Source organism: Pipistrellus hanaki (assembly GCF_964339955.1).
Source record: "Pipistrellus hanaki genome assembly, chromosome: 12".
In the NCBI taxonomy this organism is placed as follows: Eukaryota; Metazoa; Chordata; class Mammalia; order Chiroptera; family Vespertilionidae; genus Pipistrellus; species Pipistrellus hanaki.
This window is the reverse complement of record NC_140514.1, coordinates 3336331-3360729: the sequence shown is the minus strand read 5'-3', so window position 1 is coordinate 3360729 and position 24399 is coordinate 3336331. Positions and strand designations below refer to the sequence as shown.

General features: G+C 44.6%; 1 protein-coding gene across 1 annotated transcript in view; it reads left to right on the top strand.

Moving 5' to 3' along the window:
• Nucleotides 1-24399, top strand: part of NBAS (NBAS subunit of NRZ tethering complex) — a 156511-nt gene that overhangs the window by 18831 nt on the left and 113281 nt on the right. The window contains exons 10-18 of the mRNA XM_084900990.1: nt 8115-8253; nt 11121-11189; nt 12125-12253; nt 18284-18347; nt 19445-19638; nt 20999-21256; nt 21909-22034; nt 22866-23017; nt 24238-24375. Of these exons, the coding sequence (XP_084757116.1) occupies nt 8115-8253; nt 11121-11189; nt 12125-12253; nt 18284-18347; nt 19445-19638; nt 20999-21256; nt 21909-22034; nt 22866-23017; nt 24238-24375 (1269 nt within the window). The remainder of the gene's footprint in view (nt 1-8114; nt 8254-11120; nt 11190-12124; nt 12254-18283; nt 18348-19444; nt 19639-20998; nt 21257-21908; nt 22035-22865; nt 23018-24237; nt 24376-24399) is intronic.

Below are 24399 nucleotides of genomic sequence, written 5' to 3'. Positions count from 1 at the left end.
TGCTCTGCATGGATTGGTTTGTTCATCTTACCTGGCTTTCCGATTGCCCCTAACCAGAAAGGTAAGTATTTTAAACCATGAGTCTCCTCACTCATGGGATAAAGGGAGTATCTCACATAAAGAGCTCGCACTTAGTAAGGGATCAAACATGTTTGGTGTGTGAATGAGCTCTCGGGTGACATGATGCTAATTTCCTTGGCCCCAAATGCCACCCAGACAGTCTTCACGTAGAACGGGGAGGGGTACCGGAGGGCACACAGAGGGGCCACAGCACTCTTATCTAGGGAAGTGTAGGCTTGTTCCACAAATGTTTAAATTTAATCTTGTGGCGAAGACAGTGTTGAGTCCCCTACCTGAAAGGTTCACCCAAGGACAAGGGCAAATTTCGCTGCCCTCCGACGGGGTGGACCTTCCATCTAGACCTCAGACTTCCACAGCCATTACATCACCGTAAAATGGCCTGTCTTTCTCTCTGGTTCCCACGCCGTATATATTCTGGGAGAATCAAGGCTTTGATATGTGGAAAGATATACTATATTGACGGCTAGAGGAGAAGATAGGTGTAAAATGCATACTAAATTTTTCATAAGCCCTAACTAGATAAGATTAATAATTTTATGAGGGATTGCAGGGGAAGGGGCACTGTGGTCACGGTCATTGTGGTGATCTCCCTCTGCAGGGAGAGCGTGCCCTTGGCCTTCAGTGATGCAGGGTCTATTGGCATTTGGGAGATTAATGTGCAGCCTTGTGCTTGAGAGGTATGAATGTCAGTAATCCAGTTGACCTTATATTAAGGAGTTTTTCATTTTGCTTCTCAATTTCTCATTCCTCTAGCATGAGAAAATTCTTTTCATATTTCAGGTTGGTTTTTTGAAGAGAAGGGGAGCTGTTGTCTGTATATAGAGGAAGCTGCATTGTCTTGGTAGAGGTGAAAGCCCTTGGATGTGAATTACGGGGCTTCTGAGCTTCACAGACTAATTTTTTGGGGGTGGAGGTGGTGGTGGTGGTGGTATGTGTGGGTGCTTTATAGGCATTTGTTTCTGGGAAGGTAGGGAAGTGAGTCTTGGCCACATCGTATATATGATGTGATTTTGACCAGAATATTAGGGATGGGTAGACATGTGTGACTCGATGTATCTTTGTTTTTAAAAAAGCAGGCAGCTGGAGGCTGTTAAAGTCGAAGACAACACTTTATTAATTTGAACTTTTTAGCTTAGTATTGAAAAACGTTATATTTATTTATTTATTTATTTATTTTTTGGAAATCAGCTTTCACTCATCCATCATTCCTATATTCAGAGATCCTTGGATAGGATGGGCTAATTCTCATTATGTTACCATTGCAATTAAATGGGCCTTTTAAGATCTTTATAAATTTTTGAACCTGTTCAGTTGGTCAATCAATCAATCAACCATTCTTTCTACCCCCTCTTTCTTTCAGATGTTTTGGTGGTAGTTTAACTTGATATGACTTGGGCCAGATTGACTTTCTTCTTATACTCAGAGTGATGCTAGCTGGGTGGTCCCTCTTGGGAGTAGAGAGTGGAAAGAAGGCAGTTGAATCTGTTTTATAGGAATGAGGAATGATGCATACCTAGGCTCCTCTCTCCAAGACTTGACTGGTCAGGTTGTTGTGGGATGGGATCCCAGCATCTGATTTGATAAAAGCCTCTGTAGGGCATTCTCATCCCCTCTACTCCCCCCTTGAGAACCCTTGGCTAAGGCTTTGGGAGATTAAAGGAAATGAATAGGAGATAGCTTTTCCTTTTGGTTGTCCTAGTGAGGAACAGGAGTAAAATTTCCTGTAGGTGTTGCCTGCCCCCCATTGGTTATGGCTGCCTGGAATGCTGCATTGAGAGGTGCCTGGAGCCGCTTCTAGGCCACCAGGAGCTGCCAGTGAATGACACAGGTGTGCGGTAGCAGAGCTGGGCTGGGTGTTTCTCTCCTCTTCCCTAACTCGTGAGGGGTGTGTCTGTGTCTGTGTCTGTGTCTGTGTCTGTGTCTGTGTGTATGTGTGTGTAGGTTCCCTTATACTTCCCCTCTCTCAGTGTTTATTGCTGGTATGTAGTAATACAATTGATTTATGAACATTGATCTTGCATCCTACAACCTTGCTGATTCTGTTCATTAAATCTAGTGGATAATTAGTGGAATCCTGGGCCATATTTTCCTCTTACCTACTCTGTGAATTCTTTATAGGCAGCTTTGAGCAAACATTTAACTGCTTAAGTGCGTGTGTGATATCTCCCAAATCTGTTTCCCGTAAGTCACCCCTGGCCCACAGAGCGATGGGCCCAGCCCCTCAGAACTTTTCTGGGATAGCCGCTCACAAGTACCTCATACTCATTACATTCTCTGAACTGATCATATTTACCCCAATCCTACATTTGCTCCTGTATTTCCAAATCCTGATATATGGCATTTCACCAGGCCAAAACCTGAGATTCACGTTTGATAACTGTCTTAACTCATTTTTATGAATCCTTAAGACTTGTTGGTTATTCTTCTCTCATATATCTCAGCTTTATCTCCTCCTCTCCACTTCTGCTACCATCCTTATAGTTCAGGAACTCATTACTTCTTACCCAATTTATTATCAGGGGTGTTCCCTGCTTTCTGTCTGCTCCTCCGCTAATTTGTTTTCTGTTGTGCTTCTAGCAAGGAATAGAGGTCTTAAAACACAAGCCCGAAGCTTAAAAATCTTTCTCTAATTCCATTAGCCGTGGGGAGAGAGCTACAGCTCCTGGGTTTAGTACTAAAGGCCGTTGGTACTTTGGTCTTTTGACTTTTCTAGGCTCCTGTCACAGCCCTTCATGTTTCTTTGCTCCAGACCAAGGGCCAGCATACTTCTGTAGAGGGCCTTTACATGGCAGTGTGAATGCAGCCATAGAAACACATGAATGAACATGTGTGAGTGTGTTCCAGTGCAGCTTTATTTACAGAAGCAGGTGGTGGTTTGGATTTGGTCCAGAGGCTATGGTGCTGACTCCTCTAGATAACGTCAGACATGTGTGAATTCTTGCATTTCTCAGTGTCTTTGTTAAAACCTTCATGCTGCTTCCTACTTATTTTGTCTTTTGCCTATAAAGTACTTTTTGCTCTATTTCTCATCTCTTTGCAGTAGAATGTCTAATCTATCCCAGTCAACCATCTATCTGAATATGGGTCCGATTCTGCTTGAAAGGTATAAAACGAGTGTTGAATTTTATAGATTTCCTATACCTCTTGATTCTAAATTTCAAATTACATTCCAAGGAATTTATAATCAGGTACCACCCAATTTTAAGTACATTTAACGCCTAATTATGAAACTGCCAGGAAAATGAAGTTTTGCTTAGGAACTAGCTGTCTGCATTTCTCCATTAGTGCTTTCTCCATCTGAGAAAAATCCTCAGGTTTTGTCTTCACAAATAACGACGCAGGATAAGCAGTTTTCCTTGGAGATCCTTGAGCACGTGTCCACTCGATAGTGGGACACCTCAGATTTTGATTCATGATGAACCGTGTCCTGAGGAGCTCAGCTCATAGATTCCAGCGTAATGGGGAGTGTGTGTTCTCAAAGGAAGGTGCCTACCCAGCGGCCTGCATCACCGGAAGAGGCTGTTGGAGATGCAGATTCCTGGCTCCACCCACTGAGTCGGACCTCTGAGGGGTGGCCCAGTGGTCTGCGCTTTCACAAGCCTCCAGGAGATTCCATGCATGCTGGCTGATGTTTGGAGCCACTGATGGAAACCGTCATGGTTATCCGTGTTTCCTTCTTATATGCTCTTTGATGCATAAAGGTAATCAGAATTTAAAGTATTCACCAAGTAACATTTTTATAGTAAAGAATATTTAAGTTATACTAAAATGAACTAAAATGGGAAACATTCCAATTATTCCAAGAGAGCAATGGCTTCTAGCTTCATAGTGGAGGGTAGTGATTTTTGAGCCCTTACTTTGGTCGTAAACATGGTCTTAAACACTTCTCAATTTTGAGACATGTATTGATAGTTCTTTCTTTTTTTCCTTCCTTGCTGATTGTATGCCATAAGCACATTGGCCACTGGACAGTGTGTGTCAAAGTGTCTCCGCTGGTATTTCAGATTTCTCTCCTTGGCTTGAAGGAGTGTCAAGCCACTAGATGGCAGACTTTTCCAACAATTATCAGATTGAAGACCCTCAATAAGCCATTTCTAATACTTGGCAATAACTTGTAGCGCCCGTTTAGTTCATCATTGTTACGTATGTATGATACTTAGTGGCCGCTGTCTGCCCACCTCCCACTCCTCAGATGGCCTTGCCCACCCCCTTATTACTGCCTATTCTCTCTGCTCTGCCTGCGCTCCTGCTCTCTTAGTCCCCTCCTCCCTGTGCATTTTTGCTGCCTCAGTCACTGTTCATTTTTGTTGTCTGGTACCTGTGCTCCTGCCTTGAGTTTGAGACTCTTAGAACGTCAGAGCTGGAAACGAGATTCATCCATTGTGGGGCCCAGCCCCTTCGTTTCTCAGCGGGGAGGACTGAAGCCGGAGAGGGTAAGCCAAGGACGAGGACTGTGTCTCAGTTATCGTGTCCCTGAAGTTCTCTGCACAGAGCGGGCAGGTAGGCGTTTCTGGAGTGGAGCAGTGCTGGTAAACGCTGTGCAGGACACAGACAGTCTCTGCCCAGGTGGCTCACCGTTTGGTCAAGGTGGCATGGTTTAAAGCAGCGGTTACCAACCTGTGGTCCCTGGGAAAGGTTGGCGACTGCTGGCTTAGAGAACTGTTACTGTGTTGTGGAGGGTGGCAGGTATGTGCCTAGGAAGGGAGCAGGGTGAACTGTTTTGTATTGTCAAGAACCCCTTTGGACGTCTGTCCTGCCGGCCTCATACAGGCTAGAAGCACTTACTGCATGTCTTACCGTTCTCTGAGCACACCATTTCACAGCGGGGTCTGTGCTCTTGTGCATCAGGTTCTCTCGGCTGAGGATGCTCTTCCCTGCCCGGAAATGGTTTAAGGACAGACTTTTCTCTGGCCTCTTCCTCCATGCAGCTCACCTGTCCTTCAGGCTATGTTGACCCAGCTCCGAGGTCTTGATGAGGTCCTGAGCAGCGGTGGTCCTGCCTCTCCCCTGGCCTGTGCCCATTTTCCTTCCCGGACAGGAAAGCACGCCCGAGGCTGTCCGAGGAAAGGAAGGGGGACAGGACCCGTCGATGAAGGCTGTCAGTCCCCCCTTTGTATCATCTACTTATGCACACGTGCGTCTTCGTAGCTGGAGCATCCGCGTCCCCACGTTGCCATTCCATCTGGAGAGGACATACATGATTGGTCCATCATTCTGCCTCTTTCCCCACTTACTCTTCTGGTTGCCAGGAATGGTGGAGGGGTGCTTTGGAAGCAGGCATCACTTTTGTTCATTCTGATCTTTTCATATTGTAGCCAACTTGATCTTTGCATGGCCATGGTATTCGTGAGAATTTCATAGAGAGTAAGTGTTTTCCAGCATCAAGACCTGGTGACAAAAATCTGAAACTCAGCTCTGTATGTCCTTTAGTAGTCACACAACTTAAAGTTCCATATGTCTGTTTTTTAATCTGAAAATTGGATATGACATCTGTTCCCTCCACAGCATAGTAGTACAGATTAAACAATAATGCTCAGTCTCCTGAGAAAATGATTACATATGTTGCACATTCATCAGATAAAAATTATTTTAGTTCTCAGGATCTGCTGTATCGTGGCCTTTTGGGATTTGTTGAGTTCTCAGAAACTTTTTATTATAATTATGTTACTGATTTTTAATGATATATTTTATGCATGACATGTTTTCTGTTTAGAAAAAAAACAAAACACACTGATTAAGTTTGGAAATGTAGATATATAAAAGTACCTGTTTTGTTTCTATCTAGTCAGAGGAGTTTTTCCTGACAAGTTGACTTTCAAAAAAATATGTTTTTATAAAAAATTGGAAGGGTGTTCATAGAGAGTAGGGTGCTGACTCTCTTGTGTCTGCCATTCAGTGTAATGATCAGTTCATGGCCAGTCTCACTCTGTCTGTATCCCCAGTCATTCCTCCACCTGCCTGCTCCTGGATCATTTCGAACTAAATCCTTGAAAGCATATCATTTCACTCAGTATTTCTGTTATATATTTAAAAAATAAGGACTCTAATAAACATGAACTTGAAGCCATTATCATATTCAAAGATAATTAACAGTAATCAGTCAGTGTCAGCAAACATCCAGATTGTGTTCTTTTTATTATTATTATTTTATTTTTATTGATTTCACAGAGGAAGGGAGAGGGAGAGATAGAAACATCAATGATGAGAGAGAATCATTGATTGGCTGCCTCCTTCACACTCCCTACTGGGGATCAAGCCCGCAACCTGGCATGTGCCCTGATCGGGAACCGAACTGTGACCTCCTGGTTCATAGGTGGATGCTCAACACTGAGCACACTGGGCTCTCCTTCATTCTTCATTCTTTTGCTGAGAGAGAATAAGAATAAGGTAGGCAGTTAGTTCTGAAGAAACCAGGTCATTTACACTGTAGTTTCTTACTGTCTAGATTTTTAGATCTTCCACTGTTTAGATTGCATCTCTGGAGTGCTGTTTAAAGTATTTTTGTCAGCTACATTTTCTTCAAATTGGTGGTTAGATCCAGGGGAATATTATGATTATATCTGCAGTAAATATACCTTTTTTTGGGAAAATTATCTTGGTGCAAAAGAACCATTTGAGCCAAATGGCTGCTCCAGGCAAGGGCTGCTCACACTGCCAGCGTGACTTTGGACGCAGTCTCCTTCCCTGGTGAGCGGGGCTAACTAGCCGTTCGCTCTGAGGACGGGCCCTGATCGGTGTGCTGCAGGCCATCGTCCCCAAGTCTGCTGCTGGCAGCTTGCGGCGATGGACACTTGTTAGAGCCGGATATAAGAGCAACAGGAACCTGGCTGCGAGGGACAGCTCCAGGTGTATTTCTGTGAATAAGGCCCATTTCCAGTACTTCCTGAATTTTGAGATTTTTGAGTGGGGCTGAACTCTGTGGCTAAACCTAGAAGGATTTTTATGCAGTTTTGAACGATTTACATTTGCGAGTATGTGGTAGAGGTGATTTTTTTTTTTTTTTTGATGGTTGCTGTTCGCTTAGTTAGAAGGTAAGTGATGAAACGGGGAGAGACGGTGGTGGAGTTAAGAGTCGGACGGGTCGCCTGGGGCTGGGAAAGGAGCGAGGTGCGTGTTAGATTTCTGTGTTTGCTCTAACAGGCCGCACACGGGGTGGCACAGAACACGTTCACTGGGTGACAGTCGTGAGTGAGAAGTCCCTGGTGGGTCTCGCTGAGCTGAAACCAAGGGGTCAGCGGGCCTGGTCTTTTCAGGAAGCCCTGGAGCACCTGTTTTCCTGCCTTTTCCAGCTTCCAGGGGCCGCCCCGCGTCCTTGGCTCGTGGCCCCTTCCTTCAGAGCCAGCCTGGCCTCACATCGCTCTGGCACCGATGCCCTTCCTCCTCCTCTGTCTTTAAATACCCTCATGGCACCCCGTGCCTTGCTGCGACCCACGCACTGTGTGTCAGGTGAGGCAGCACGTCTGCTTGTTAAAGTTTATTGGTGTCGGTAGTTTCTTTTCTTTTTCTTTATTATTTTTTAAAATATATTTTGATTTTTTGCAGAGAGAAAGAGAGAGGGATAGAGAGTTAGAAACATTGATGAGAGAAGAATCATCGATCAGCTGCCTCTTGCACACCCCCTACTGGGGATGTGCCTGCAACCAAGGTACATGCCCTTGACCAGAATCTAACCTGGGACCCTTCAGTCCGCAGGCCGATGCTCTATCCACTGAGCCAAACCGGTTTCGGCTGGTGTCAGTAGTTTCTTTGCCCTCAGTGGCCATCTTAAGACGTTTTTCTCATTTCTAAGCCCCCATCTGGGCTTAGGAGCTGAATTGTGTAACCCTGCCCCTGCGTACGGGAAGGTGAGATTCTAACGGAAAATCCTGGTTTTCTTTCCTTGTTTCTTCTAACACATTTGCCTTCTAGGTTTAGCATGGAGTGATTTGACTTGAATTTTCTTTGGGAAGGTAACTGCTTCTGCTCGCTTTGTTCCGATGTTGTCTTGTTTATATTGGCAACTGAGCGATGCTTCTCCTCTCTCTCTCTCTCAGGCTTCTGCTGGTGGGCGGATGTGAAGCCGCCGAAGCGGGCACCTCGAAGGCCTCCAGCGCTGGCCTCTCCGCCTGGAGGGTGCTGTCGGGGTCGCCTTACTACAAGCAGGTCACCGGCGGCGGCGACACGGTGGCTGTGGTGAGTCCTTTCCCTGAGCTGCTGGGCCTCGGGCAGGCGCCCTGGGCAGGAGAAAGAGGAGGAAATATAATTTGTCCTGAAGGAGGAAAACGACTTAATGCTAGTGACCTTTGAGTGCTCCTTTCACATGTCACATTTATCTCCAGCGCGTGGTATGCGACTTACCTTCATTGTTAGAAAGCAGTCAGCCTAACCGTAGTCGTGTTACTTGAACTTGCTTATTTGGACGTTACCATGTTTAAGCACTTTTCTGTCTGGCAGCTGTGCTGAGTGCGGCTGTGAGTGTTAGCCATTTAATTATCAGTGACTTGCAGGCTGGCATTGGCTCTACCCACGCCTATGGATGAGCCAGGAGGTAGATCAGCTGCGAAGCCCATCGTAGGACGGTGTGGGCAGGTGCACCTGACGGCGGGAGCAGTCTGGGGAAGGGGCTGTCACGGAGTCCAGCGCAGACCACGAGGCCTGCCCTGGCCTTGGCTCTGTGAGCCTCCGAGCGTTCACTCTGCGGCCTGCTGTGTGTGCGTCTTCCCCGCCCTGCAGCTGTGGTCCTGGCGTATTTTTAAAGACAGTTGCCGGTGCACCAACAGAGTAAGTGTGGAAGGGAAATATTGACTGCCAGCTGAGTGCTGGCCGTATGATTAACTTCTTGAGATGCTGCAGGTGTATTTTCATTACGTTAGTGGCTTTTACATACGTCTCGCAGCTAAACTTATGGTCCTTCTCCATGACCTTCCCCGCCTCGAAGTCACCTGCGTTATAGGGTTCGTTCCATTGTCAGATGGCAGACATCTTCCTCACGGAACCTCCTCTGATTGTTTGCTTAAGGTGGCTATTGTGTTGGGGTGGATATTGACCGAAAAATGCTGCTGACGTATATTCTAGTCTCTTGCAAGGCCGCTAGGTTGTAAAACAGACTTGACAAAATTCAATATATGCATTGTCCCAAGTTTCCAAATGAATGCTGGTGCCATCTGTGTGATAGTTGATTTATCCGTTTGTTCATCATGGAATCACTGCTCCAGGCAATGGAAGGTGAAGGTAGGAGCCCTCGGGGCTTTGCTGCTCTGAGGTTGCAGCCCAGCCCAGAACTGAGGGCCGTAAGCTGAACAGGGGCCAGGCGAGAGCTCAGGTCTCGGGAGGAAGGGAAGATCCCAGGCCCTGGGTCCTGTGGATGATGTTTGGCCATTTTGCTTGGAGGCCTTGAGGATTTTCTTCATCTTGGAAATCTACTAGCTTTCCTAGGGTATATCTTAGAGTTGGTTATTCTGGGCTTTAGTTCCCGGGGTACCTCTTTCATTGTATAGATTATGATTTTTTCTGTTTCTGGGAAGTCCTTTGGATTATAGATTTGAAAGTGACATTCCATAGACCTCAGACCCTGTGTTAGCTTCCGTTGTCTGGCCTCCCGGGCCATGTAACGTTTTCTCCTTCTGCTTTCGCTCGCCACCAGGCGTGGCAGTGGGCCTGGGCGGGGGTCGTGGGGACATGACAAGAGCAAGTGAAACGACACCCTGATTTTTCTGTTTCTCCTTAAAGTTATTATGAAGATTGGCTGTCCTTAATCTTCAGTTTAAGCTGTGGCATGGTTTTTATGTAGAACTAGTTTTCCCTCCTTGTTCTTTCTCATCATTGGAGAAAAAGTTGAGAGTTAGGCTATCACGAATGTCTTCAGCTACTCAGTTCTGTTAGAAAAATTTTAACTTCAACTAACAGTATATACCTCCCCCCCTTTGCCTTTTTCTTTGAAATTAAGTAAAATTCACATTTGTTAACCCTTAGCCATTTTGAAGTATACAGTCCATGGCGTTTAGGACATTCATGATTTTGTGCAACCATCAGCTGCCTGATTTCAGAACATCTTCATCACTGGCAATCACGGTCTGCTTTCTGTTTCTGTGGATTTACCCATTAATGCTTCATGTGAATGGAATCATGCAGCGTGGCCATTTGTATCTGGCTTCTTTCATTTAGCATAATATTTTTGAGGTTCATCCAAGTTGCAGCATGTATTAGCATTTCAGTCCTTTTTATGACTGAAGACTATTCCACTGTATACATATACTGCATTTGTCTCCCCATTCTTTAGTTCATGGGCATCTCAGTTGTTTCCACTTTCTGGCTGATATGAATAGTATTTCTATAAACATTTGTGTACGAGTATTTGTTTGAAAACATATTTAATTATTTAGGGTATATACTTACATGGGGTTGCTGGGTCCCATGGGAGTTCTAAGGTTAATTTTTTGAGGCACAGCCATACTTTTCTACAGCACCGTACCAATTTATATTCCTACCAACAAGGTGCTAGTGTCCCAAGTTCTCCACATCTTCAGTGACACTTGTGATTTTCCATTAAAAATTATACCTGCCTCCCTCTCTTGCTTTTATATTTATTAAATCTAAAGAGCAAAATAATCTTGTGTTATTTCAAATGCTGGTTTCTAAATGATGATTACTTTTCTGGTATTTTTCAAGTATGGAATTAATTCCTTAATGAATGAGATTTCTGTTGGAAGTTGATCTTTTCCAGAGTAATGTTAGGATAGATTGAGAACCTGGGACAACGTCTTTGAGTAGAGCTTGGAGGAGATTCTAATTTGCATAGATTGTATTAGGCTTATTATGTATGTATTTAAAAAGCATTTGATTATGGGTATACAGTATTTGTAAGCTATCCCACTTGGTGGACTTCCCCCCACCCCCCCAGATAAAAACAGTCTCACCAATATCTCTGACACGTATCAATAATCTTCTTAACCATTTCTTTAAATACTAGATTTCCTATAGTTTTCAGTTTATGATAAAAAGGACTTTTTACAATGGGAAAACATTAATCTTTCTTTGTTTGCTGTGCCCTTATGTTGTAGGTACCAAAGACACTGGGATTATTAAGGATGCTAAATGTCAAGTTATACAATCACCCCGGACAAGAACAGGTAACTCACAGCTTATCCTAAGGGCTCGGGAGGAGTGAGGTTCTGGGCTGCCATTTTCAGGCTCTGTTTTAGTCTCCAGGGTAAACTGCCTCAGAGCCTGTCCTCATTCCACGCTGACTGGGAAGTAGATGTCCAGTTAGTGTGCTGGATTCTTCTGGGTCTGTTGTGGGTGGTAGCAGGTGATATCTCTGCTTGTGTGGTTCCTCTCACGGTAGCTGAGCAAGACTGGTTTTCTCGTAGGAATGGCCTGAGATTATTTGAATGAGTAGGACTTTCTCGGTAAGATTTTCTCGGTGTACCCTGAGGTTGGCCACGTAAAATCAATGAACACACGGTTTCTCTCCTGTCAGCGATTACTGGTGGTCTTTAAATGGGGTAATTGGCCAGCTTAAACATTCAGAGTGCTCCTCAAGTTAAGAAATGCCTTTCTTCCCGTGGCCGCTGTAGTTCCATCACCTCTTCTCTTCTGTCTTTCTCTTCCTTCTCCTCCCTTTCCTTCTCTTCCGAGGCATGATTTGTGCCTGTCTAGGGTGGATAGCATATTCCAGACATTGTGTACAGACAGAATTTTATAAAGATGTCGATCCAAAATTCAAGAAATTCACAATCTACTTAACATCCACCCATAAAAGTTACTGAGAACTCATGGTAATTAATGTGTGGTATTAAGGAATATTTTTATAATATCATATTTGGTTTTGGGTGATATGGAAATCATTACACTATAAAATAGATGTAAAAATCCTCCCTAAGGGTAAGAGTCCTGCTTCTATATTCCGGAGCACATTCATAATGTCATGAAGCTGCTGGAACCCTTAATTACAGAGATCATTGATGACATGCACCCTCTGAAGTATGTTATTAAATTCTGGAAGTCATTTCTACTGAGCTGCAAGCGCTCGCCCTGTCATTAATGTGGTACCATCTCTGTGCAGGATGGGATCTTTAAGATGAGCCTCTCTCCAGAAGGGACCCTCCTTGCGGCCATTCACTTCTCAGGGAAACTAAGCATCTGGGCCGTCCCGTCCCTGAAGCAGCAAGGCGAGTGGCATCAAAGTGAGCAGGTACGTCTCTCAGTTCTGAGCTTAGAATGCCTCTCGAGTAAGGGTGAGCACTGGTCATGCTGATTTCATTTTGTTGATATCTCACTGTAGTGCACTACATAGTTTATTCTCATCATTCAACACTTTAGTTAAGTTATATTTTAAGTGTAGTAGGACATATAGAAACTAGAGCAGCACTGTGTACTGATGTTTTTTCCAGTGTACTGTACTCTGAATACGAAGTGTCCATTAATTCTCTATTTCCCCTCTTTTCTCAATCCAGAAATACAGAATGGAGATGTTAGGTTTTTAGCAAAAGTCAACTAATGTGATGAAAGCCTTGGAGGGTCAGTATTCTAAAAGCATTACAATTCTTCCCAAATTTTACAACACTAGTAATACTGTACTTACTTATTGGCTTGAAGGGAGTTACCATTCAAAAGATGGATAGTGAAGATATTGAGAAAGATAGAACTGTTAACTCTTAATGCCTTACAATGACAGGTTTTTAGATGACTGAGTTGTTTCAGAACAGAATCAACATCAGTTATAATTTAGAATCATGATGGGCAAGCGAGGTCAGCTTGTAGAATGCCATGTATTGTGGTAGACTGAAGATTTAAAGAAAATCTCTCAATTGCATATAGTTTATGTTACAGAGCTTTTCCTCTTATCAGGGTTATTGTACATTTCAGCACTTTACGGGTTAATTTCCCTTCTTTCACTTTCCCATTCCCCTTTGCCTGTAGAAATACCTGTCACCAGCTTTGGTGGATGATTTTGTAATTCGATGATTAGAGCATTTCCCCTGAATGATATGGAGTAATGTCTTTTTTGAGAATTCTTTTAAATTTCACCAGTTAAATTGCACTATTAAAATCATTCTTAATAAACCAACAGCATTTTTTTTCCTTCACGTTAGTAGAGGAAAAGAGAAAGTGTCTTTGCATTTTCTTTGTTCTTTTCACAGGCTTAATTTACTCATTTTTGCTAGTCAGTTCTTTGATATTCTCAGCACAAGTTTAGGAAGATGATTCTTCCCCTTAGCTCCTACCTTGAATTTAATTTGGCCTCTGCCTCTCTACCACTCTCTCTCACTTACCGAGGCTACACTTGTTCTAAATGGGAGAGGTGCTCCTTTGTCTTCAGCCTCGGAAGCTAGCTATAAGGGACAGTCTCTCTCCTGAAAGTATAGCTAATCTGACTATCTCTTCACTCTAGAAGTGGAGTGGGTCAACTCTCAAAACTGTTCCTATAAAGTGTTTTAGCTAAGCATGCACAGAAATGGAGCCAAAGGTGCCTGTATTTTACATGGTGATAAAGTATTCAGCTTTTGTCATTTGGGAAGATCCTGATATTCTATTTTATATGGGAAATTTTACATTTGGGCAAATTTTTTCTTAAATCGTGACAATTTTTAATATTAAAGGCATTTCCTCTCTCCCTGACTTTCTCTTTTCTTAAATTATTTTCATTCACCTAATAGAAAGCACACTTAGTATTTCATTTCATGAATACCCTAGGATGTCATATATGAAGCATAAGAGCTATTCGAGCAAAAACCCATTAGTATGCTTTTTTGTTTACTGAAATTCTGGATAGCCTTTTTGTGTGTATCTAAAGACAGATTTCATCTGTTGACCTACACTCATCTTTTTAACATTTTTTGGGTCTTAGTTGCCAATTAATGCCAGTATAATCCATTACTCTTTAACTCATGTTATTCATTAGTTGGAATTTTATAATAATTCCACTAAAATAATTTAAAAATGGTTTAAAAATCTTAAAACTCAGGAATGTACAAGTACCTCAGTAGTTGGACTGGGTCATTAGTGAAGTAATGGGACAGGAATGAAGGGCGTTCAGAAATGGCAAAACAGGTGCCTGGCGGGAGGAGATGAGATTGGGCGAGAAGTCTGTCTCTGGTGTAGAAGGGCAATTCATCAGGCGAGGCTGTGGCCTGATTGCCCTGTTGTACCCCAGTGAGCTCCCTCTCGCCTCCTGTGCCTGGGACCAGGGGCCCCAAGCAGTCTGACTATTTCCTGAGCACTTGTCCCCGGTTAGTCTCAGGTAAGCAGTGGAGCCGATGCCCATGCTCTTTCCATGACCACGTTGGAGAACAAATGCATTTTAAAAAGGTCGAAAAAAACCCCTGTTTATTAGACTTTATTTATTGGATGATCTTTAAAACAACAGAGACCATCTTTTCTTTCGGTGAATGTAACACGGATCTCTCTTCTCCTCTCAGATATGTTGAACTCCAAGATAGTTAGTGTGTTCCAAGTTCTAGCACATGTGTCAAACACAAGGCCCGCGGGCCAAATCCAGCCCGCCAGGCCTTGCAATGTGGCCCGCACCGCGCTGTCATCACTGCACTCCGCTGTCAGTTTATGACATTGTCAGTTTATGACTGTTCAGTAAACCATTCAGCCCGCGATTTAGGCTGGATTTTAGATTTTGGCCCCTTCTCTGATTGAGTTCGACATCCCTATTCTAGAGTAAATAATTGAGATATCCTGTCATTGCTAAACCCTTAGCTTTATAATGTCCACCGTAGTGCTGGGGTGGGCACGAGGCGAGGATGGCGGCTCTGTGCAGCGTAGGGAGTCTGAGCACCCACACGCTGCTGGCGTCTCCACCTGCATTGTGGGGATTAACCACGTTGGATTGGGCATTTTAGGTTTGGCCTGTGCTATGTGAAGGAGCCATTAAATTAAAATCCAGCATGCTAGAGTAAGTGCTATATAGCTTGTAACAGTCCTATAAAGAGTAAGTAGCTACTATAATCATAACAATGATCATAAAATAAAGTTCAGCGATTTTTTGAATCTCTACCAAATGTCAGAGTAGAAAATGCAGTAAGTCCCAGTCCCTGCCCTTAAGATGTTCGTAGCCTTGCAAGGGGAATGATAAACAAATCAATAACATAACGAGTTAGTATTATGAAGAGATAAGCTCAGAGGACAGGCACATCAGTTCAGTTGATGGTGTCGGCAGGAAGGACGGTTGGGCATAAATAGCTTTTGTGCCTTAAGGGCTGGCTGTCCATAGAGCAGTTTTCATTTGCTTCACAGAAACCCTATTAAGTAAAAAATGGGTTTATACTCATTTTAAGAGTTAGGAATAGTGCTCAGTGCAGTGAGCTTAGGTCATTCAATGTTAGCTTTAGAATCAAGATTTCATTGTGACCAGGCCCTGTGATCTCATAGGGCAAGCCTTTTTTCAGAGTAGCTTATCGTGCTTACATTGAGAGACACTGCCTTCCACCTGAACAAAGCAGGTACCAGCGGCGGATATTGGGAAACGGGGAGAGAGCCAGTGCCATTGACACGAATGCCTCCCCTTGGAGCTGTGCCCGCCACTGTGTAGAGACTCTGGAGATGTGATGTTAACATGTGAGCAGCTCCATGTGTGCTCCTCGCAGGCTGAAAACACTTAGAAACATGCAAACAGCTGCTCTTCTCTCCCTCCTCTGAGGTGACCCTGGGCCAGCTCCGCAGGACAGGGCTCTGCCTCGCTCGTGCTGCCCTGGAAAACGAGTGCCTGAGCTGCTCAGGTTAAATTAGATGCTGTGACAATGTGGACTATGTAGTTAGAGCTCATCGCTTTACCTCGCGCCTCGCCTGGGAAGGAGCTAGTGTCTCAGTTGCCCTGTTCAAACGCAGACCTTTTACCACACGGCGGATTCAGCCCATCCGGGGCTTTCTTGACGTAATTTGCAGCTTTAGTCGTTTTTATATTGTGCTCCGTGTGATTATTTTCTCTATAAAATCTAATGATTAAAGATAGCAGTGCCAATGCCTGTTCTGATTTACTTCTCTCTGGTTTTGAGTTGATTCAAGACTCTGGCTTTCATTGTCAATACGAAACTCCATCTGGCTGGAAATCTGTGCGTGGGGAGCTCTGTTCATCTCTGGAATACAGTAAACTGCTGACGTGACTTCCATCTCAAACATTTCCCATATGCTATGTTTGTATATTTACATCTCATTTTTGGCCTTACTTTTTCTCTGAAGAAGTTTTATTACTCGTCTCTCTGTACTTCCTTAGACGTAGTAGACAGAAAGCTCACCTTCGTTTCCATTTTATTTCTCTTTGGTGCATAGTAGGTGCGGACTAGTGTTGTTAGATGGACGAGTCAGTGAGGGTGAGGGAGAAGATGGCCGCTCAGGTGCTGAATCTCCATACAACCTGCAGCTGATTCCACGGCCTCACTGCTGTGAGCTCCTTGACATGGGCTCTGCATGTGCACTTCTTCCATGGCATCTAACATGGGGCTCGGCACGTTAAATGTTAGTAAATATTTGCGGAATGGATAAACTTTTGAAAGATTGTTTTTATTTTGTTAGAGGCAGGGGATTCACTATATTTAGCTTCTAGCTATTAAAAAAACACACACAACAGATCAAATTTCTTACATGTGAAGAAAATGTTGGTTTAGCCAACAGTCTTTCCATACAAAAATTTATAACTGTGTCTTGAGACATCCTTCTCCAGGCGACTATGACACTAAAGCGAGGGCACCTTAGGCTGTTTGCAGATGTGGTAGCAGGCCACACAAAGAGGGGTGACATGGAGATTCTTCTCAGAACACATCCATGTGGTGCCAGGAGTGAGTCCCCTGGTTTGCTCTGCTGGGTCATGGGAGCTTGGTGATCTGCCTCCGAGCACTAGCCTACTGAGCGTGTACCCCGTGTCTAAAGCATGGCGAGGTCTGGATTCACTGCCTACAGAGCGTGTACCTCTTGTCTAAAGCATGGTCAGCTCATGCTTTTCTGCAGAGTCCTCAGAGTTGAAGGCTGACGAAGTCAACCAGGACAATCTATTTCTTCCCTTAGTATATAAACTTAGCCTTCTTCCTCCCCCTCCCCAAATAAATGTAGCCTTTTTGGATAAAGTTTAAAGAATTAGATCTTCTGTTCTCGGGGACTACTCTGAGTGACTTATTATAGTAGTAGAGGGTAGGAAGTTCTTTCAAGCCATGGAAAGAAATAATAAATTTTAATCTTGTAAATATCCACTGATAAGTTGGTAATAGCATATATATGTTTACATTGTCATATTAGGTGAAAGCATATCTATATATCTATTTCTACATCTACCTCTACACCTCCAAATTTATTTCAGAGAGAGGAAGGGAGAGGGAGAGAGATAGAAACATTAATGATGAGAATCATTGATCGGCTGTCTCCTGCACGCCCCTTACTGGGGATTGAGCCTGAATCCCAGGCATGTGCCCTGACTGGGAATCCAACCTAACCTCCTGGTTCATGGGTTGATGCTTAGCCACTAAGCAGCACCAGACAGGCATGAAAAGCATATTTGACTCAAGTATAGCATCACTTTTTTAGCCTGAAGATTTCAGATAAATGCCCAAATGATTTTTTTGGGGGACGGGTCTTTTTCTGTACTATTGTAGTTCTGAAGATTAAGTAATTAACAGGGAGCCATAAGGGAGTCTGATAGTGATGTAATTGCAGTTGTTTTAGGATACTTGAGAGATAATGAGGTTTCCTTGCATCCACGAAGGTGGACAGAACATTACGTTGCCCTGAGATTAGAATATGACTGGGCTCAGTTTAAAGGCTGCATGCTTATATACTTAACGTAGTAGACTTTTAGTCACAGAAGGAACTGGATTGCTTGGCGGTTGTGGAGTCCGAGCTCAGAGCCATAGAAGCCTAGCCTGAAGGGGCTGCTCAGTGACAGTGGCCAGGGTGGGACTGGTGTTTCCAGTGGCCTGGATGTCCTCCCGTCTGTCAGGGCGAGAGGGTGTGTGTATGCAGAGTCAGTTGTTAGTGTGTCTTGCTTCTGTTTGTGTGAGTTGTATACTTGCTGTTTTATTGGTCTCATGCACACTGATTTAATCAAATTCAGTTGCAACACGCAATGTGCACATTATAAGTGTAAGAGCAGTTGCTTTTCAAGAGTGAGGAGATTGGATTTTAACTAAGTAAACTGAAAGGTCAAAGGGAAGCATCGCCTTGATGATGCTCTCCCCACTTCTTACACTGCTGACTCGGGAAGTCATGTGCTTGTTTTCCTATGCAGCCAGGGTACGATGACCTCAATCCCAACTGGACACTCTCTGCGGAGAAGAGGAAAAAGGTCAAAGGTGAGTTGTGTGAAATATGACATTTAAACACCTTAAGAGACTCCGATTGTATACTAAAGGTGCTCTTTAGATGACATAACGGATGTAGGGGAGGGAACAAATCTTTTTCTTTTCATGCTCCTGGATTTTGGTTGGGCCCTGAAAATCAGACTGCCAAAGTCAGGGTAACAGGAGGAAAACAAGCAGAAGCCTGTTGGCATACACAGGGGCTTACCCTGGAAGCACCCTCACGTGAGGAACTCCGAGGGTTGGTTGGAAATCGGGCGTCTGTAGCATCTTAGGAAAGGGACAGTACATTTTAGAGAAGTGACAAGACAAAGGAAAGAACTTGGAGTTTCTTGAATTCCTTCAGCTTGAAGTATTTATGTCCAAGTGGCGTGTTTTGGGTGGGTCCTTGGCCTGATCCCCTTCACAAGTGTGAGAGACAGTCAGTGCTGAAAACCATTATACATCTGTCTTGTATTTTTTAAAAGGGTATAATTCTCATATTACTGTTTGTCTGAAAAGTGATGTATGAATAATTTCCAAAGTATTTTATAACCTTGATGATTTGTACATTTGGTACCCACCTACCTTTCAGTTTGTTATGTTGAAAATGGTGAAATAGTGTACTATATGTTCCATTTTTTGAGAGGAACTCTGCATCTCTGTAATTTTGAACTTTGGCAAATTCTTGGCACTCAGGTGCTTATTAAATAAACTAGAGGTCTAGTGCACGAACATTTGTGCAAGAGTTGGCCTTCCTTCCCCTGGCTGCTGGCATCGGCTTCCCTCCGGCACCTCGGACCTGGGCTCCTTTGTCCTGGCAGCCGCCGGCAGGTGCCCAGGACCTGGGCTGCTTCCCTCTGGCCCCGGCTTCATCTAGAAGGACGCCGGAATGACGCCCAGGAGGACACTTGGCCTAATTAGCATATTACCCTTTATTATTATAGACTGCCGTTTAGTTAGAATTAGAGTGATGACTTGTAATTTATTTGCTCTCATTCTTTGACATATCTCTAGCACTCCAGTGTGGTTTTAAGCTGACTGTCGGACCAGATGTGTGGTGGTCAGCCCACACTGGCAGGTGCATGAGCGGTGGCTCCTTTTCCCGGTAGATAAAGAGTCCCTGCACCCGCTGGTCGATGTGAACTGGTGGGCGGACAGTGCGGTGATCCTGGCTCGCTGCTCAGGTGCTTTGACCGTTTCCTCCGTGAAGACTTTGAAGAATCTACTGGGGAAGTCCTGTGAGTGGTTTGAACCGGCACCTCAAGTCACCGCTGCCCACGACGGGGGGTTTTTAAGTTTGGAGGTAACGCTTTCCTTCCAGAGCATCCGGTGTGCTTGAAAGAAAACATGAATTTCACCCAAACCTCAAGCTCTGTGTTTGTTTCCTTCATCCAAGGACATTTTCCCATTGATTTTTAGAGAGAGAAGAAGGGAGGGGGAGAAAGAGAGAGAGAAACACCGATGTGAGAGAGATACATGGATTAGTTGCCTCCGGCAGGCACCCTGATGAGGGCCAGGGATTAAGCCTGCAACCATGGTGCATGCCCTTGACCAGAGTTAAACCCGGGACCATTCAGTCCACAGCTGACTTTCTACCCACTGAGCCAAATTGGCTAGGGTAAGGTCTGTTTTTTTTAAATTTTTTTATTTGTTATCCCATTTTTTAATTTTGGCTTTAAGAACAAAAGTCTGTGATTGAAATCACAGCTTGAATGCAGTATAAAAAAGATCTATTGTTTAGTCAATTAAAAATTTTGCATTTGTACAAGAATGAGGAAAATGGATAGTCATTTTGCTCTCTATAACTATTTTTTTCTTCACTGACATGATAGATTTTTCTTTTTTTCTAGATTAATCATTTTAAAATGTGTAAGTTATTGCTACTTAAGAAATATAGTCTTTAACCTGTTTGTATGAATATGACAACTTAAAAAAATTGTTGATTTTTTTTTAACTAAGAAAAGTTTGTTTATCATGACAAAAGTCTGGAAAATAGAGGCTAGTAATTTAAAGTTGTGTCTTGGTCATTTAAAATTCTTATCGTCAGTCTTTGAAGGTAACATCCTTCAATAGCTTTCACTTCAACGTAGATGGACAAGTATTTTTCACCTCAAAGTTTGTTCCGCAGTCTGTTATTTAGAGAGAATGAAGGCCTAACTTCTAAGCCAGCTCTGCTAAGTCTGCAATGAAAGTTATCTTTACCCGTCAGGCTGCCAGGCTCGGAGCTTTGTGAAGCTACTGGACACTTCTCAGTAGAGAAAACGCATGCATTCATGTCCCTTTTCTAAAGAGATAAAACAAATCACCATCTTACTCTCCACAGCTGGTGTGAAAACAGCAGCGGTGGAGAAATGAACATTCTGGATCCCTTCCTGTCCCTGGATTAATCCCAGGCGTGTGTGCACGGGATCATACTAATGCCTTATTGTTAAGGTGGGCTTTGGTGTTGGAGATCGGCAGCCAGCAGCGCATTTGAGCGCTCCTGGAGCTGTGGACGCGTATCATGTTTGTTGTTGGGCGCCTCTGAGTTCCGTTTTTAGTTTTAATCTCACGCCTGATGAAAGGAATCCAGACAGAGCAGAATGAAAAGCGTTTCTCCCGTTAACGCTAACGCTTGTCTTTGGTTCCTCACTGCTAGTTTAACGCCCCTCTGTTCCGTCCAGTGTGAGATCAAGCTCGCCCCCAAGCGCTCTCGTCTGGAGACGAGGGGTGCAGAGGACGACGACGGGGAGGAGGACGCGGACTCCGATGAGGAGGTGTCCGCCAAGGCCCGCTACTTCGGGTACGTGAAGCAGGGCCTGTACCTGGTCACCGAGATGGAGCGCTTCGCCCCGCCGCGGAAGCGCCCCCGCGCCCTCACCAAGCACTACCGCCTCGTGAGCCTGCGCTCCACCACACCCGAGGAGCTGTACCACCGCAAGGTGAGCCCGGCGGGCCCAGTGCCCGGGAGCCGAGATACAGAGACCTCCCTTTGTAACAGAGCGAGGCATTTACAGAGGAATCGTTTTGCCCTGGCTGGCTTGCTCAGTGGTTAGAGCACCGGCCCTCGTTTTGAAGGGTTGTGAGTTCAATTCCAGTTCAGGGCCTGTACCTTGGTTGCAGGTTCGATCTCTGGCCCTGATTGGGGCAGAGTGGGGAGGCAGCTAATTGTTTGTCTCTCTCACATCGATGTCTCTTGATGAAAATACAGAGATGAGAGATGAATTCACTTAGCTTGTCCACACTGTGGCGTAGGCCAGGTGCTGCTGCCCCTCCCGTGGCCTTGGGTGGGTCCTAAGGCTTCGGTGGTGCGGGCTCTGCGTGGAGGCTGAGTGGGTGGCCCAGAGGTCTCCCAGCGGTGCCCCTGATCGCCGCTGGCACTGCTCCTGGGTTTGCTCTGTAAACGTGGGCACTCCTCCTCTCCTCTCCGCTAGTGTGGAAATGCTCAGACAAGTGCTGCATCTGTCCGCCATGACTAGTTAGGAATGCTGCCAGGTTTGGGGGCTGACCAGGTTGGGGGATTCATGGCTCATCACATCATCCCAGTGACCCCGGCGGCTCAGTAACGATCCTGTGTCCCCTCCTTGTCCGAAGATCGAGAGCGAAGAGTACGAGGAGGCCTTGTCGCTGGCGCAGACCTACGGCCTGGACACTGACCTCGTGTACCAGAGGCAGTGGCGGAAGTCGGCGGTCAACATCGCTTCCATTCAGAACTACCTGGTAGGTGTCAGGACTTCGGTAAGGTGGTAACATTCCGATACATGGGATTTGTTTGGCTAATGGCTTCGTATGAGAGTACTTTATATTGCTGACTTTTATGAAGCTGACGAAGTACGTTTTCCTCAACCCGGAAAACGTACCTTGTTACCCTGTGTCGTTGGCCCTGGAGCTGGCTTTGGTGCTGGAGATGCGTGAATGAATATTTACTGGTAAACCAGCCGACATTTGAAGAAAGAATTGACATGCTAGAATGTGTGAAAGAATATAGGGTACGAGTCAAATCTTCAGACTTGTAACCATAATGAGTCTTTCTTTGAAGAGGCGAGTCAAGGGTTTTGAATGGAGTCAGAGGAGCAGTTGGGAGGGAGGAATAGGCCCTTGGTCTTTCCAAAGAGCAGCATGCTATGACTTCTGTGATTCAGTTATCACCCGTACTTAGTGTCACACCTCATGGTCAGATAGACACAGAACCTTGGCGCGCTAGGCTTCCTTAGATTTGTTTCAAAGTTATGCATGCTGGTTACGTCTTATCTGCTTTCTTTTCTGCTCTATTATATAGCCCCGATGAAAACTAAAAAGCAACTATAAACGTTTGGAAAGTTGTTTTTTTTCTGTTTCCAAAATGAATCCATAGCTTTGCGTTTCATTAAAAGAGGAAAGACAGCCGTTGGAACCAGTGGGGAGCGGGAATTAGCTTGATTCCATTGACCCTCTCCAGCAGCTGCCTACGCTCCTTGAAGTATAGCTTTATAGATCCAGAGGCAGCTGTCAGCTGTGTAAGGCCGGTGTGGGTTGATTGGTGCCCGTATGTTTCATTTTCTGTGCATCCAGAGTAAAATAAAGAAACGGTCCTGGGTCCTGCACGAGTGTCTGGAAAGGGTTCCTGAAAACGTGGACGCCGCGAAAGAGCTGCTGCAGTATGGCCTGAAGGGCACGGACCTGGAGGCGCTCCTGGCCATCGGGAGAGGCGTGGATGATGGCAGGTGGGTGGCAGAGGCGTGGGGCGCAGAAGTGCAGCTGACGCTGAGAATGCTTTTAAGCCGAGACATGGGGAAGGGCCGACATTCCTCTGTTTAGGTATTCTGTGATGGAGCAGTTGCCTCTGATCAATGCTGTCTTATCTGAGGTCCCGGTTGTCTTTCCCTTTAGTGAAACGTGTTTACATATGGTAGCCTGACGATAGGAAAAGAGCAAATGCCACAAACACTTACTGAACACTGGCCACTTCTAAGCTCTGGCTAAAGACACATACCTAGTGTGCCAATAAGACCAATGAGCCCCCTTAGGCAAGTGTGAGCTTCATTTACCTTAAAAAAAAAAATTATATATATATATATATATATATATATATATATATATATATATATAAAAATATATATATATAAAATATATATAAATATATATACATATATATATATATATATATATGAAATAAGTACATATATATTTATTGATTTCAGAGAGGAAGTGAGAAGGAGAGAGAGAAACATTAATGATGAGAGAGAATCATTGATTGGCCATCCCCTGCATACCCCACGCACTGGGGATCGAGCCTGCAGCCCTGGTATGTGCCTGACTAGGAATTGAACCGTGACCACCTGGTTCATAGGTTGATGCTCAACCACTGAGCCATGCCAGCAGGCTCATTCACTCTCTTTATCTGTGACATCATCCCGGCCTCCCAGAATTATCTGAAGTGATTAAACTATATATCTGGTGGAAGCACCTCATAAACCTTTAAGCCCCATACAAATATCAGTTAATAGTAAAATAAAGTGATTTGCTGTGAGCTCACCAATTTGGAACATTTTTGTGAGATATAAATGTGATAGGATATCTGACGCATCAATAATGTAAAGGAGACCAACACTCCTTATCATTTTGAGACCTTAAATAGCAGTGATTCCAATTTTCTCCACAGGCTGTTCACATCGGGTGCATTTTTTCCTGAGTAGTTTTCATCTTCTTGATTTTAAAAATTCTTCGATGTGATGATCACTGATGACCTGGTGACATTTGTCCATCCCTAGGGGTATAACCAGTGAGCCACTTTGCTGCCGTGGCCACAGCTTCCTTTCCAGGGAGGAGTGGTTTCTGTGGAAATCCACGCAATGACAAAGTCAGTCACAGGAGGGGAGAGAGGGTTTTCACTACATGAAGTTAAAAAAAAATCAAAGTGGATGCGTGTTTCCTTTCCCTGCAGATTCACGTTACCTGGCGAAGTGGACATTGAGGGCATCTCCTATGAGGAGCTCGTGCCCGAGGACGAGCCCGCCCAGAACACAAAGGAGAAGGAGCGCAGGCGGAGAGGAGAGCTGCTTCGCTTAGTGAACTTCTCAGAGTAAGGGAGATTGCCAAGGGCATT